We start from the raw sequence: 16,352 nt of genomic DNA on the forward strand, positions 1-16,352 counted from the left end.
GAGCCAATATCAAACAGAGTAAAGAAACAGTCACTAATCATCAGAAAAATTAAGTTGTTCTTCAGCATCTCCGACACTATCATCTCCCAAATCTTCTTTAAAATGTTCCATCATCAGATTGACCCTGTCTTTGCAATTTTTCCAAGCTTTCTCATTGTCAAAGGCTTGCTTACGGGTTTCTTTGGCTGACCGATACATCAAATCTGCCATGTTCGAAAATTCTCCCAAAATCTGTTTGATGGACTTGATTGTTTTGGAAGATTCTGGTCTGCCTTCATGGTCACTATCCGATGCAGCAGTTTGTCGCCCTTTGGTTTCCTTAGTTGCTCCTGCTCCTCTAATTGAAGACACCTTGTTTTCTACAGCCTCATTCAACAAATCAACTTTAAAGTACTCAAATATTCTAGTTAGAAACATACCATAAGGCAGGTTAGCCTTTCTGGTGCTTCTAACAGAATCCCACATGTGTCTAATCATAATATAACCGAAGGATATAGGAGTAGAGGTAACCAAAGCAAATAAGATGAGACAGTCAGAAAATGTTACTCGGTTGTGTGAGCCGCTTTGGGGAGTCAGAATATGTGTGATGATGCGGTGAAGCAGAGAATTGACCGGTCCTAGAGCTTTATGTGTTGGTATGGTGCCATGCAATCCAGAAAGGTTCTCGCAAATGTGCTTGAGAACAGTCTTGTATGGAACGCCAACTTGTGTGTCCCATTTTTTCACCATGTATGCTCGTGGTCCTTCATCCTTGAAGCCCAGGGCCGCTCCAATAGTCTCAGCATCAAGGGCTATTTGAACCCTTTTGACATAGGAATGAAGGGTGCCGTCAATGAGCCGCATATTGGCATAAAACTCTCGAACAAGACCAGGGTAGACTGGTTTCTGAATGAGAAGCAAAGGTTTCCAGTTGAGTAGTTCAAACAGAGGAGAGACGTTGATGCCCTTGTTGGTGAGATTTTCAAGGCTAACAAGATAAGTTGTTCACAAATGACGCTTCTCCATAACCTCCTTATGAAACTCAAAAGAGGTGCAAGAGTTAAATCTGCTTGGATCAAAGTGGGAGTGAGTCTTGCCATATTTGTCTCTAAATTCCATGGATTCCAAGTTTGGAGGTTCAGTAGTGTCATTGAGTGCAAACCCCTGATTCTTCTGGGAGCTTTTTCCAGGAGTAGTCCGCTTCGGTGATGAGGGTGGAGGTGATGGAATGGGAGAAGTATAAGATTCTTGCTCTTCTTCCTCTTGGGGGTCCTTGTTCTTCCTGTTTCGTCCTCTTCCGGAACTCTTTTGGGCCACTACCTTTCTTCTCATGGCTTCGGTTTGTTTGGTTGGAGGTGAGGGAGAGGATGAGGAAGTAGAATGTATGTGGATATGAGTGTGCGTTTGGGGTGTTGATGGTTTTTGAGAAAGAAGAATTCTTTCACTCTTTCTTGGCGCGGTTTTCTTTTTCATGGTAATGGGGAATGGAATATGAAAGGGTGGTGGTGATAACCAAATTGAGAGAGGGAGAGAGACAAGGTGGGTGAACGCATTTAATGGGGTTTGGAAAGAGAATATGGAGAGTAATGACCATTAGTGGACGGTTAATGACCATAATGGGTGGTTATTATCCAAAAAAATGATTTCCCTTTTAACTTTTGAAATCCAAAACTGAAAAGTTGTTGCCTTAAATCAAGGGATTAGATGGATATAGGGATTTGATTTGACAATAACCACTTCCAAGGAGATTTGATGACACAAGAGGAAGATTCTTATTTGTAGAAAGATAACTACCATAACTGTTAAGGTGGGGTCAAGGAATTTTGGTGGGGCCCATAAAATTTTGAATTCTGCGCTGCCTCCCCCTTGACCACAGCTCTTCCATCATGCCATGATTTTTATCTCGTCCAAACCTACGAGCAAAAACTGAACAGAGTCACAAATTCACAGATTTTCAATAAAACTTAAATCAAACATTCCCAAACTTTTTCTCAAGGTACAGAATCTGTCTTCACAGAGAGGTTTTGTAAAAATATCAGCAATTTGGTCTTCAGATTTTACAAATTGAATATCAATAGTACCCTTTTGCACATGTTCTCTAATGAAATGATATTTAATTTCAATGTGCTTTGTTCTTGAGTGCAAAACAGGATTTTTTGAAATATTTATGGCACTCATATTATCACAAAATAGGGGTATACTATTGATTTTTAATTTGTAATATTCCAATTGTGTTTTTAACCAAATTAATTGAGTGCAACATGATGCGGAAATGTATTCTGCTTCAGCTGTGGATAAAGCCACTGTGGCTTGTTTCTTGCTTGACCACATATTGAATGAGCTTCCAAGGAAGCAACACATGCCGGACGTGCTTCTTCTATCCACTCTATCTCCCGCATAATCTGCATCACAAAACCCTACTGCACAAAATTCATCAGATTTAGGATACCACAAGCCATAATCACAAGTTCCCTTAATGTATCTAATGATGCGTTTAACAGCCGTAAGATGGGATTCTTTTGGGTGAGATTGAAATCTTGAACATACACCCACACTTTGAACAATATCCGGTCTAGAGGAGGTAAGGTACATGAGTGAACCTATCATTCCTCTATACTTTGTTTCATCCACATCTTGACCATCATCATCCTTTTCAAGTTTTGTGTTGGGATGCATTGGTGTACCCATTGCTTTGGAGTTTTCTAGGCCAAACTTTTTAATAAGTTCTTTTGCATATTTTCCTTGGTAAATAAAAGTACCACTAGGAGTTTGTTTAATTTGGAGGCCAAGAAAGAAAGTAAGCTCTCCCATTAAACTCATTTCAAACTCACTAGTCATGAGTTTTCCAAACTCTTCACACAAGGAAATGTTGGCCGAACCAAATACAATATCATCAACATAAACTTGAACAAGAAGTATATCATCATTAGATGCTTTAATAAATAAAGTAGTTTCGGTGGTACCCCTTTGAAATTTATTTTCCAACAAGAAGGCACTAAGCCTTTCATACCAAGCTCTTGGAGCTTGTCTAAGACCATAAAGAGCCTTAGTTAATTTGAAAACATGATTTGGAAACTCTTTATGTTCAAAACCGGGGGGTTGAGCCACATACACTTCTCTATCAATAAAACCATTAAGGAAAGCACATTTAACATCCATTTGAAACATTTTGAAACCTTTATGGGCGGCATAGGCAAGAAGCAAACGAATTGCTTCCATTCTAGCTACCGGAGCAAAAGACTCATCAAAATCTATACCCTCTTCTTGATCGTAACCTTGGGCCACTAATCTAGCCTTGTTACGAACAACTTGTCCATCCTCACCAAGTTTATTTTTAAAGACCCACTTAGTACCCGTTACCTTCATACCATCCGAATAGGGTACTAATGTCCAAACCTCATTCTTGTCAAATTGAGCTAGCTCCTCTTGCATGGCTTTGACCCATGATGGATCTTCAAGAGCTTGTTTGACATTGTTGGACTCCATTTGTGACAAGAAAGCAAAGTTGCTAGGTTCAGTTTGCCTTTTGGTGGAGGATCTTGTTGTTACGCCATGAGAAGGATCACAAATGATGAAATCATGAGGATAACCTCTCATAGACTTCCATTCTCTAGGCTTTCGGACAAGTGTAGAACTTTGATGAACTTCTGGTGGTCTCACTGTTTCAGTTGCTCGTGCCTGTTCAGAAGACAAAATGGAAGTGTCTCCTCCAATCTGACGAGACAGAACAGGGCTGACAGATTCTTCATTCTGGACAGATTTAGGAATTTCTTTGCTTGTTCCATCTTCACAATCTGAATCAATATCCTTCACAATACTGGGAATTAAGTTAGAATCACAAAAAGTAACATGTATGGATTCCTCTATTGTCCTATGCTCCTTGAGATAAACTCTATAGGCCTTGCTTGTGGTGGAATATCCAACAAACATTCCTTCATATGATTTTGGATCAAATTTTCCAAGGTTTTCCTTATTGTTAAGTACAAAACATTTGCATCCAAAAACATGAAAATACTTAAGATTTGGAGGGGTTCCTTTCCATAGCTCATATGGTGTTTTCTTTAACCCTTTTCTAATGATTGTTCTATTCAAAATATAACATGCTGTGTTCACAGCTTCAGCCCATAAGAATTTAGGAATTTCACTCTCACATAACATAGCCCTAGTCATTTCTTGAAGGCTTCTATTCCTTCTTTCAACCACCCCATTTTGTTGGGGGTTCTAGGACATGAAAAATTATGAGAAATCCCTAAGTCATCACAGAATTTTTCAAAATCTTGATTTTCAAATTCTCTTCCATGATCACTTCTTAAATGGGCAATTTTCAAATCCTTTTCATTTTGAATTTTCTTACAAAGGGTGGAAAAAGCATGAAAAGCATCATTCTTATGAGCAAGGAAAAGTACCCAACCAAATCTAGAGTAATCATCTACCACCACAAGACCATAATGTTTACCTCCTAAACTTTGAGTTCTAGTAGGACCAAAAAGATAATATGTAACATTTCCAATGGCCTTTTGGTTGAGATTCCATCTTTTGATTTAAAAGAGGATTTTACTTGTTTGCCTAATTGACAAGCGTCACAAGTGAGATCCTTATCAAACTTGATGTTTGGGATTCCTCTAACCAAATTTCTTTTGACTAGCTTAGAAATTTGATACATGCTAGCATGTCCCAACTTTCTATGCCAAAGCCATTTTTCAGATTCAAAATATGTGAAGCATGTTACATTTTGTTCCTTTAAATCCTCAAGAGTTAATCCATACACATTGTTGCATCTTTTAGCTTCAAGAAGAACATTCCCAGTTTTTTCACACACAACTAAACAAACAGATTTCTTAAAGATAACTTCAAAACCCAAATCACAAAGTTGACTAACACTAAGCAAGTTATGTTTCAAGCCATGTACAAGGAGAACATCATTTATACAAGAAGAAAAGTTTTTACCAACTTTCCCAACAGCCACAATTTTTCCTTTTGCATCATCACCGAAAGTGACAAGTCTTCCATCATAGTCATCAAGCTTTATGAAGAAGGTTGCCTTTCCGGTCATATGCCTAGAGCATCCGCTGTCCATATACCACACATTTTCCTTCCTTTTGGATGCTAGGCACACCTACAAAACAATGCTTAAGTAACCTTAGGTATCCAAATCTTTTTGGATCCTTTTACGTTAAACCATCTTCTATGTCCTAAGCCATTGTAATCAAAAACAATTTTATAAACTTTGTCACCAACCATTCTTTCACCGAAAAAGCATTGAATGGGAAAGTGTCCATTCCGATTGCATAGTCTACAAAACCTTGGAGTTGCCTTTTTGTTAAAGTAGGTGGGATCTTGAAATCTTGTGTCATTAGAAGATGAAGCAATATTTTCAAAATGTGAATTTTCAGATTTATGAAACCCCAACCCAGCCTTATCATAAAGAGGTTTTTGACTAGCCAAGATGTGATTTAAACTTTCAGAACTTTGTGTAAATTTGGCCAAGTCTTCCTCAAGTCTTTTAACCTTTTTAAGCAACTCTTCATTTTGTTTAAAACAGTCCACATATGCAAGAACACAATGGTTACTTTCACAGCTCCTAACTTGGGCTCTTAACTGCTTATTTTCTTCAACAAGATCACAAGCAGTTTCGGCCTCTCTCACTTTTTCTTTTAGAAAACTGTTTTCGGCCTTAAGAATGGTAATTTGCTGTTCAAGTTCTTGATTTTTCAGTAGAAAACATCTTATTTTTTCAGAAAGGTGGTCTATCATAAGATGGAGATCTTCAGTGTTAGGGTTATGAAAGACTACCTGATCTATGTGGTCTGCCATGAGACATGTTTGTGACTTGGTCTCGGTTTCTTCATCATCATCATCAGAGTCATTCTCCAAGTCTTCCCATGTGGCCATCAGTCCTTTCTTCTTTCCTCTTTTCGGCTTTTCTTCCTTTTTCAGCTTGGGACAATCAGATTTGAAATGCCCCATTTCCTTGCAATTATAGCAAGTTACCTTGCTAAGGTCTTTCTTTATTCTCCTTGTGCTGCTGCCTTTGCCTCTGAGCTTAGCCATTTTTTTGAATTTTTTTGCAAATAAAACAAACTCATTTTCAGAAGAGTTATCACTGGATTCATCATCCAGAGGGTTAGTCACAGAAGAAAATGCAATTCCTTTCTTTTTTGTATCCTTTTTCAAATAGGTATTTTCAAAAGCAAGAAGATTTCCTCTCAAATCATCAAGAGTCATGGAGTCTAAGCTACTGCTCTCAGAAATAATTAAGGCTTTAGTTTCCCACTCTTTTGTGAGACATCTCAACACTCTTCTCACTAGCACAGAATCAGAATGTGTAATTCCCAGAGCATCCAAGCCAACAATGATAGCATTGAACCGTTCAAACAGTTCATCAATGGACTCTCCTTCCTTCATTGCAAACATTTCATATTCTCTATTTAGCATATCTGTCCGAGTCTTCTTGACAATGGTGGTTCCTTCATGGGTGATTTGCAATTTGTCCCAGATTTCCTTTGCCGTTGTGCATCTTGATACCCGTCGGTACTCCTCGAAGCTGATAGCACAATTGAGCAGATTTATTGCCTTGGCATTTAACTCCACCTTCTTCCTATCTTCCTCGGTCCATCTTGCTTCTGGTTTGAGAGAAACAACTCCTTCTGCACTTGTGATAGTTGGAAATTGAGGCCCTTCGAGAATAATCTTCCAAAGTCTGTAATCCACTGCTTGTACGAATATCTTCATCCTCTCCTTCCAATAGGTATAATTTTTCCCATTGAAAAGAGGGGGTCTGTTGCTTGATTGACCTTCAGTTAGATTATAAGACACCACATTTGCGCCACTATTTTCTGCCATGAGGATCTTTACTCCAAGCTGCAAAGCTTGATCTCTTTGAGACCAAGCTCTGATACCAATTGATGGTTTCAGTGGCTAAGAGAAGGGGGGTTGAATCTTAGCCCCTTTTTTATGTTGCTGACACTTGCTGAATACAGAGGAGGCTTTTCTGTTTTTGCTCGTCACTGGACACGAGCAACTTTGTTTTGTCTCGTCCCTTGCCACGAGACTTTTCTTTTTGTCTCGTCACTTGGCACGAGATAATATTAGTTTTTGCTCCTGTGCAGTAGAAATAGAAATGTAGGAGAGAAGAGTTGAAGATTACACCCAGATATATCCTGGTTCAGCTGCTAAGTGCAGTGCAGCCTACATCCAGTCTCCATCACAAACATGATGGAATTTCACTATAATCAATTTGATTACAACTTGTAAAGTGCTAACCCAACTTACAAGGGGATTCCCATAGAATCATGAAACACAACATAGATGAACAAAGGAACTCTAAGACATCTATGGCTTTTTTTCTTTTAATTTTGCACTCTCTGCCTTTTTCCACTCTATGGCTTTTTCATTACAAACCTCACTGTTTGCCTTTTACCATGAGACTCAAGACATGACAAAATTAAACAGAAAAATACAAAACAGAATACATTGAAGGAGAAGAGAAAACTGTTGGCTCAGGTAGCTCTGAGAACACTGTGCCTTGCACTCTCAAACTTTCTCCTTGCTTCAAACAGTGGCTGTCCACCCTTATTATAGAAGAGGGGAGCCTCCACTTATTGAAGCCAAAACCGAACCAACTTCTTCCTCCTTCAACAAAACCGGTTCGGCCACATAGAGAGAGAAGAGATAACCATGCATTAACCAACATGCAATTACCTCTAGTCCTTTCTTGATCATCACCCTTCATCAATCCGAGCTCTCCATCCTTGGCTTGCTCTCCAAGATGGAATTCTGGCCCTTGATGCTTCATGATGATGATGACTTCATCTGCTTCAATCTCTGCCTTCAACCATCACTTCGCCACTCTAGCTACTCCCTGTGGTGGTTGAGCAGAATCAAAGACAAGCCATGCTTCAAGAATCTCCCTTGCTGGCCGAGATCTTCTTCTTCCTTTTTGAGCATGCAAAGCTCAAGATAACCTCACCAAATCTGACCACATTTGGTAAGTATCTTAGCCACAGCTCATTTTTATTTTAGTATGTTTTCTTGCCATCATTAGCTTGATGGTCTTGATGCATGCAACTCCTTCTTTTTCTTTGTTAATGAGCACGGCGTCCATGGTTTACTGGACAAAGACCAAAGAAGAAGCAAGAAAGAGATGAGAGAGAGGAAAGAGAAATAGTAGTTAATGAAACAAAAGATAAAAGTGAATTAATTTTCCTTTCTCTTTTTACTGACAAACGTGTAGCCTTGGTGCTTGCAATCACATCACTTTGTCAATTTCTCTCTCATAGTTCCCATGTAATAAATGATAGTTGAGTGTAATTTGAAATCCAACACATGTTTGAATTTTGGATCTGTTGAAAACAATTTGGGTTCCCTCTTTTTCGGGTAATGCATGAGGAATTAGCATTGCATATAATTGGGCTTAGTTGCATCAAATATTAAATCTGGCCCATTTGGTTAACATTTGCTTTCTTGATGAAAATTGTTTCGGATCAAGCATAAGAGGTTCTCATCAAAAATTAACCATGGGCTTGGTTGTAAGCAACATCAAGCTTGGCCCAACAATATAAAATTTCAGCCACTTAGTATATAATCATGCAACAAGGCTGGTTTTTGGGCTTAAGCCAGAAACTCATTTTTCGGCCCAATATAAAATCTGCACAACAAAATTATTAATTAGGCAAATATAAATTAAGATCAAATTAATAATTTTGTAATTAAACATTTTAATAATGTTTGTTCATCATCAAAATTAAATAAGAGTTTTCCAAACTCATCAGTCACCATTCGGCGCCGCCAACTTAGGAAATTCGTCCCAGGTATCTTCCTAAAGATTTTCAACTTTGCTGTTTACTCTTCTCATTCTGTTGTTCAATATCATTTTCAATAGCCCTATTTATTTGTTATAAATAATAACATTTTAATTGTGAACTCATTGCAAGTAGCACAGGTTTATGTATTCCTCTTTTTTAAACAGTTCTGTCCAACAGTCACAACCAAAATTAATGTGCATTTAAAATTATAAATTGTTATTTTACACGTGGAGTACTGCTTCCACAATTTACATTTATGTGTTTCTCTTTTTCAAATTGTTATTCCACATGTGCAGTATTGCTTCCACAATTTACTTAGAATGGATTATCATTCTTTGACCATGTCTTATTCTCTTTGTTGTAGAAGGATTTGCAGTGGTAATGACAGACTACCCAAAATTGCTAGATTAAAGAGGCGGAGAGCAATCCTTTCAAAAAAACGAAGACAAGAAGATATGTGCCTCCAAGGCTCCAACATATGATTATGCAGCTTGGTTTGTTTAACATAATTTTTATTGCACCTTTCTTATTTTATTGTAAATTGATTCATAAGGTGATTTTGATGCCTATTTTAAAAATGTAGAAACACAATTATTTAAAACAATTAGATCTATCTATAACAGCCCAGACCACCCGCTAGCACGATATTGTTCGCTTTGGCACACAAGGCCTCACGGTTTTGCCTTTGACGATAGGGATGATAGCCGAAGCCCCCCCACACTCACTCGTCAAAACGCGTCATGCTAGGGAGAGGTATCCACACCCTTATAAGGCATGCTTCGTTCCCCTCTCCAACCGATGTGGGCCTTACACTATCCAATTTAGACAAGCAAGGATGAGGAGAAAGCAATATCTTCGGTCAAAGAGGAGTGCCAATTTCGCTTCCACTTCAAGTTAGTACAAAAAGAGTCTTATAACATATTCTGTTCTATTGAGCAATCCTTTCAAAAAAAGGAAGACAAGACGATATGTGCCTCCAGCATATGATTATGCAGCTTGGTTTGTTTAACATAATTTTTATTGCATCTTCCTTATTTTATTGTAAATTGATTCATAAGGTGATTTTGATGCCTATTTTGAAAATGTAGAAACACAATTGTTTGAAACACTTAGATCTATCCAATTTAGACAAGCAAGGATGAGAAGAAAGCAATATCTTCGATCAAAGAGGAGTGCCAATTTACCTCTTCCACTTCAGAATCAACCACTCATTTTTTGTCAAATCAACTATTATTTCCAAATTAGCAAAAAAATAAAATATATAAAAAAATATACCACTAATAAATATATACAAATTTGTAACTTACAAGAATCCATATCCCTATATTTATTATATTTTATTGTTATAAACAATCTATTCTTAATAATCCCAATAATTAATTTATTTATTTTTATAAATAACTCATTAAATGTAATAAACATCTATTCTTATAAATGTCATAATAATCTATTAATCATAATAAATTTTACGTTACAAATCTATTCAAATTCTATACTATTTGTACTACTTATATAAGTCTCTTATTACTATTTCTTCAAATAACATCAAATTTAGTACAAAAAAATTATTTTCGCACTACACAATATCTCAAACTTACTCAATGGAGTATCATTCTTTGGATAATATCACCAAACAAACACAATTGGTTATCAAAGTTCATGTGGTTCGTGGAAAACATTAACACCCACAAATGAAGAAGAGTTTCTTTGCTTAGAAATGATTATATTAGATGAAAAGGTACAAAACAAATATATTTATTGTATTTTTAAATTGTAGTTTTAAATTGAACATTTTCTAACACTATTTTGAATTTGTATCACTTGAGATATTGTTTGACAAAGTGGGTCAAAGAAAAATATTAACAGGTAATTTCACTTTATACTATTTCAATTATTCTTATTAAAAATAACTTATTTAAAAAAAATCTACACATTTTTGTTCTTTTTATTGTAGATGTCATTAGAAAACTGCATGCAAGAGATTAAGGAAAAAGAAAATCATACAAATTCAAGACACATCTTTAGAAAAAGAACATACATGCAAAGATGGAACAAACACAATAGAAAGTGCATACAACTCAACAATTCATAAAAAACATGCCTTCACAAAAATCTACAATAGAAAGAAGAAAGCAACAACTCAAACAATAACCCATAAAGAAAAAGGAGGACGAACGCCACATAAGAAGAATAAGTCCATCAACCAAAACAAATGCAAAAATCAAACCACCAGATAAAAATATCACTTTGTACAACTCCAACATCCAAAATTTTTTTACTCCATATTATTTTAAACAAAACACCTTTTAAATTTAACTTTAGTTTACACATATTTAATTCTACAAAACATAGTCATTTTTAATATTTATTATATACTATCATTAATTTACCTTGATGCGCGGGTCTCATTCTAGTTATAAAGAAACTAAAGTGATTGATGTTTATAATACTACAAGTTATAAAAGGAAAAATTTTTCCATACACATAATACACTGACCTTACATAACAATAACCCTGTATATTTGTAGCTATCCTCTTCAATTCAGTCCAAAAAGATCAAATATTCTATGACAATGCTTTTTCTTGAATCATTTGAAATTTTGAATCCCACTGCAGGTTAATATATGTACAAACTGCACATAACATTTTATAACTCTTTTCTTTCCACAAATCAAGCTATTATTTTATTTTTTCTGTGCAAAAGAGCAAAAATAAAATTATAGAGAGGAAGAGAGAAACATACCAACAAAAAAAAGAATCTTTTCAACAAAAAAGATGTTCACTGTCCTTCAATTTTTGTTTCATGTTAATTGTTATCTTCTTTTGTAAATGTGATTTTATTGAAAAATATGAATGTTAATAAGTATTAGAGAGAGCAATGAGTTTGTGAAAGAAAGAAAAGATATTTGTTGAACTACAAGTGCAAAGTGAGAGGTTCCCAGATAAATGAAAGAAAAGAATGCAATTTGTCATACGAGTTCAATTGTCTTTTTTCTCTTGAAGGAAATGGAAATTTATGCGTGTGTGAATTTAAATGTGGTAGCATGAGAAACATGAAGATTAGAGAATTACCTGCTCAGAAATCTCTATTCAGAAAATTTAATGTTGGGGATGTGGGAAATTTTGGACCAAATTTGTTGATGCTTATTCTTGCATAATCCTCCCAGCAAACGACACCCTTCAATTTGGAGTAGCAAGAGAGAGGGAGGCAGCTTTTCTCCTTCCATATTCTCCAGCTTCTGGCAGAATGAAATGCTTAATTGTTGAAGGGAGGTGAGGCGGAGAAGCTCGTTGCACTCCAATGTCTCCAGATTATCGAACCACCATATATAAAGAGTGGTAAGGGAAGGAAGGTGAGGCAGCGAACCCACCTCTGGGTATGACTTTATGTTCTTACAGTTATAACCATCAATGGCAAGATGAGTGAGGGCGTCCAAGTTGGCCATCCATGATAGATCCCTTGTTTGTTGCTCGCAAATTCGCACTACAAGTGATTTCAAGTTAGGCGGCAAACCACCCTCTGGCAACCTGCAAATATTTGGGCAGCTTTGTATGTTGAGAGACTGTAGACTTGGGAGTATACTCTTCATGTCACGTGGTAATGCCTCCAACTTTGAGCACCCTATTATCTTGAGATGAGTCAAGTTGGGTGCAGCCAGTCCTTCTCCTGCTAATGACACTAATTTGTCGCAGAATCTAATGGAGAGACGTTGAAGAGCAGCGTGTGGTGCCTCTGACATTGACACTGATTCCAGATTTGAACACACTGTTATATCGAGATTCTTGAGATTGGGAAAGACATCCAACGACAAGGAGGTCAGTGAATGACAGCTGTGTATTAGTAGCTCTACCAAATCGTACTTGTGCTGCGGGAATTCCACTTTGCTGCAGTCCGTGATTGTGAGCTTTTGCAAAGATTTGGGTAGTAAACAATTGTTCGGCCAGGACACAGCAAACGAACACCCGATAATTTCTACTTCTTGGAGGGAGGGTAGATGCTTAATGCTGATCATTTCGTTAAATGCAGACTCCACCACAGATTCACTTCCCCTAATTGATAATCTATCCCCATTAAGTGACATATCTGCAAACCCTGCTGCTTCAGATTGGATAACTAGCTTGCGAACTTTCAAAGCATCCGATGAAGAAGAAACAATTCTCATCAATACCCGATGAAGCGTATCTCCCTTTAACATTGGACAATCTATTATTTGAAGACTCTTAAGCTGAGGAAAAGCTTTTGAGTCAGGTAAGTGCCACTCCTCCCAACATGGCATGTTATCAAATTCCAAACTCTCCAACAAGGGAAAAGGAGGAGCAATATGCAAAGAAGGGTCACCAATACCCTTGTAAAACTCCATGCCAACACACTTCAGCTGATCAAAACCTTGAATGCGCAGGGCCTTAAGATATGGCAACTGTCCAAGTGAAGGTAGCATGCAGCAATTGTTGCAAGACTCTAGAGATACACTTGTCATATTGTTGTAAGAACAGTGTCCCAACCAATCTGGAAATATTGTACCCTTGTATCCCTTGATTCTCAACTCTTTCAAGCTGTTGTGAGGTTGCAAGCTGTCAAGTATATCTCTTTCGGCTTTTGTGTTCGGAACCATATCATCACCTGAAGACCACTCCAAGTATAATTCGTTGATGAGATTCTTGTTTGTCATCCTTGCATTCTCTGCTTCTTTCACGTCCACAATATTCTCCAACTTCTTAAGCTCAAGTGATCCGTGAAGATTTGAGAGCCCTCCTAATTCCTTGATTCCATTATCTTCATGCTTGCCCACCACAAACGAACTTAAGGTATGCAAGTGTTTCATTTTGCTTATTCCTCCAGGCATTTCTTCCAAAGAAGTTTTCCTAAGATCAAGGTGCCGTAAATTCACAAGATTGTGCATGTTAACGGGCAACATGGTCAACTCAGTACATCTGTACAATATTAATGTTTGCAGATTATACAAGTTGCACAATGATTCTGGCAACCTGTTAATGTCAGTCGAAGAGAGATTCAAATACCGTAGATGAATCAATTCACCTATTGAATCAGGTAATACATCAAGTTTATGAAAGGATAAAACTCTCAAGCATATAAACTTAGATGCTACACTTTCCATGCTGAACAAATCATCGATATACAACGATGTCCTGAAAGATTCCAACTTTGCATTGGAGTTGAAGACTTTTGAGATTGGACGATGTAACCTTTCAGGTGGGAAATATGAGAAATGGCGAGTGAGAACCTTCTTTTCTTCATGTTCACCAAGTGCTTCTATTCTACAATAGAAATCTCCAGCAAGGAATATTGCCAAGTCATGCAAGAGATCATGCATCACAAAATACTCCTTATTGTCTTGAAGCTTTTTAAAGAATAACCTTGAAACTAATTCTTCAAAACACTTGCAACCAACCTCTTCCAAGCTCTCTCCTCACTTTGGTAGTCTTAAAAGATCTTCGGCCATCCACAACAAAATTAGTTCATCTTTCTCAAAGTGATAATTTTTGGGAAACAATGAACAATAAACAAAGCAACGCTTTAAATATGAAGGAAGTTGATGATAACTTACTAACAACGCTGGAATAATCTTACTGTCATTTATAGAAAATCCCCAAATGTCACTCCTTGATATTTTTTCCCATTCCTCAGCAACATGCCCTCTGCACAAGCAACCAAGGGTTTCGGCTGCTAATGGCAAACCATCACACTTCCTAGCAATGCTTCTGCCTATTCCTTCTAGTGTCGGGTTCCCATTTGATTCTGGAAAAGAAGCATTGGCTGCAAACACTGACCAACAGTAGTCTTCTGATAATGGAATGAGATAGTGAGGGTGATAATTTGTTTGAACAACTGAACCAACATCTTCCTTGCGAGTAGTTAGAAGAATAGTACTTCCCTTAACCCCATATTGAAAAGGGGCTAGAAAATCCTTCCATTGATGATGATCATTACTCCAAACATCATCCAAAACAATAAAGAACTTCTTTTCGGAAAATCCTTTCTTCAAAGCATCTTGAACTGAATTGAAGCTATCAAGATCCTGAGCATTTGTAGAGATCTCCTTTACTATATTCCTTGTAGTCTCAACAATATTGAAGTTTTCCGAAACGCAAACCCATGCTTTCCGATCAAATCCCTCCATCAACTCTGCATTATTATACATCCATTGAGCCAAAGTAGTTTTACCAACACCACCCATGCCAACAATAGAGATCACAGACAGGTGATGCTCATTGTTGTCATTCAGCATCTTGATTAAGGCCTTCTTGTCATCCTCCCTTCCATACACATTCCCTCTTACAAGAGAAGTGGTTGGAGTTTTCCAGGAGAAGGTAGCAGTGGAAATCTTTTCAAGCCCAAGCTTTCCTTTCCGGTTCTCAAGATCTTCTATCCTTCTAACCACCCTTTCTATCTCATTCACCATCTTCCTGTCTTCAGAATTCAAGAAGCTAGGCAAGAAATTGCGTACCCCCTTTTGAGTTGCAGCTTTGGTGCAGATAAGGTCCAGCAAGTCATCGGCAGTGTAAAGAGCATCTCGGAGACAGTTGAGCCACTGCTTCACATCATGGTTATCAAGTTGCTTGAGCTCTGCATCATCAACAAGAGCTCCAGCATCTGTCAGAGCATTCTTCAGCCTTTCAACCAAGTCAGGGCTAAGCTTCTTGCCCACAACCAAGTTGACAGCATCAGCAGAAATGAGCCTGTCTAGCACAACATTAATGAAGCCGGACAGAAAAGCTCCACCAACAAGAACTCCAGCCATGATCTCGAACAATAGCAAAGTGATCAAACTTTCAGAAGAGGCAAGAGAACAATGTTTACAAGGTACTGAACTGAGGGGCTACTGAATCAAGAATATCCCAAGATGTCCATGATTTCACGTGGTATCGGTCTCCGAGGTAAATTAAAATAATTCTAACAAGTGGAGTTGCTAGCTGGCTTTTCACTAACTCTTCATTTTTTAACTTTTCATTGAAGGATGAGACAAATTATGCAAATAGCAAAAGTGGTGTTGTTTCAGTGTGGCCAACGGACACTAGTCTTTGTGAAAAATAGTTAATTACATAAAACTAGGAACTTCATGTGACTGCAATGTATGTATGTAAGTACCATGGTGATATATTATGTTGTGAGGTTGTTAATAGTGGGGTTAAAACTTAAAATGTTGGCTTGGAACTAATAATTTTCTATCTTCAAGGTTACTTCTTAAAAGAATAAAAATAATGAAGATTGTAAATCATATGTTGTTGAATTTATTACACTTAGTTTGGTTGGAACTAATTAGTTTTGTATTTTTTAATTTGCTACGGAAATGCAAGGTGAAGAAGGTTTCAATTGTTTCACGAATTAGAGCATGTACGTACTATATAGATAAAGCAGAATTAGGGGCTAATAAATCATGAATTCATGATGATTATTTCGCTGTTGAATTGATGGATGTTGTTATACTTATTTGTGTGTTAAACTGAGATTACTTTCCATGGAAAGTTGTACATACATATTAAAAACAAAAGACTTAAGAAATCAAGCTCAACATATTGCAAAACTGAAGTGAAGAAAATAGTCGGTTT

The 16,352-nt window shown here is 37.2% G+C and overlaps 1 protein-coding gene across 1 annotated transcript; it reads right to left on the minus strand.

Annotated features, from left to right (window-relative positions):
- Window positions 1–11,869: 11,869 nt before the first annotated feature.
- Window positions 11,870–15,544, minus strand: LOC112729069 (putative disease resistance RPP13-like protein 1). Its single transcript, XM_025779443.2, has 2 exons — window positions 14,351–15,544; window positions 11,870–14,143 (listed from the first exon to the last, which is right to left on the minus strand). The coding sequence occupies exons 1-2, from the start codon at window positions 15,542–15,544 to the stop codon at window positions 11,870–11,872; spliced, it is 3,468 nt and encodes a 1,155-aa protein (XP_025635228.2).
- Between the last annotated feature and the right edge of the window lie 808 nt (window positions 15,545–16,352).

Source organism: Arachis hypogaea, chromosome 12 (genome assembly GCF_003086295.3).
Source record: "Arachis hypogaea cultivar Tifrunner chromosome 12, arahy.Tifrunner.gnm2.J5K5, whole genome shotgun sequence".
Classification (NCBI taxonomy): domain Eukaryota; kingdom Viridiplantae; phylum Streptophyta; class Magnoliopsida; order Fabales; family Fabaceae; genus Arachis; species Arachis hypogaea.

Excerpts from the sequence above, each read along its gene's own strand:
- LOC112729069 (XM_025779443.2), bottom strand. The coding sequence starts at position 15,544 with ATGGCTGGAGTTCTTGTTGGTGGAGCTTTTCTGTCCGGCTTCATTAAT. Across the intron at positions 14,144-14,350 it reads AGATTATTCCAGCGTTGTTA|CTTCAAGACAATAAGGAGTA; the intron begins GTAAGTTATCAT and ends TTCTTTAAAAAG.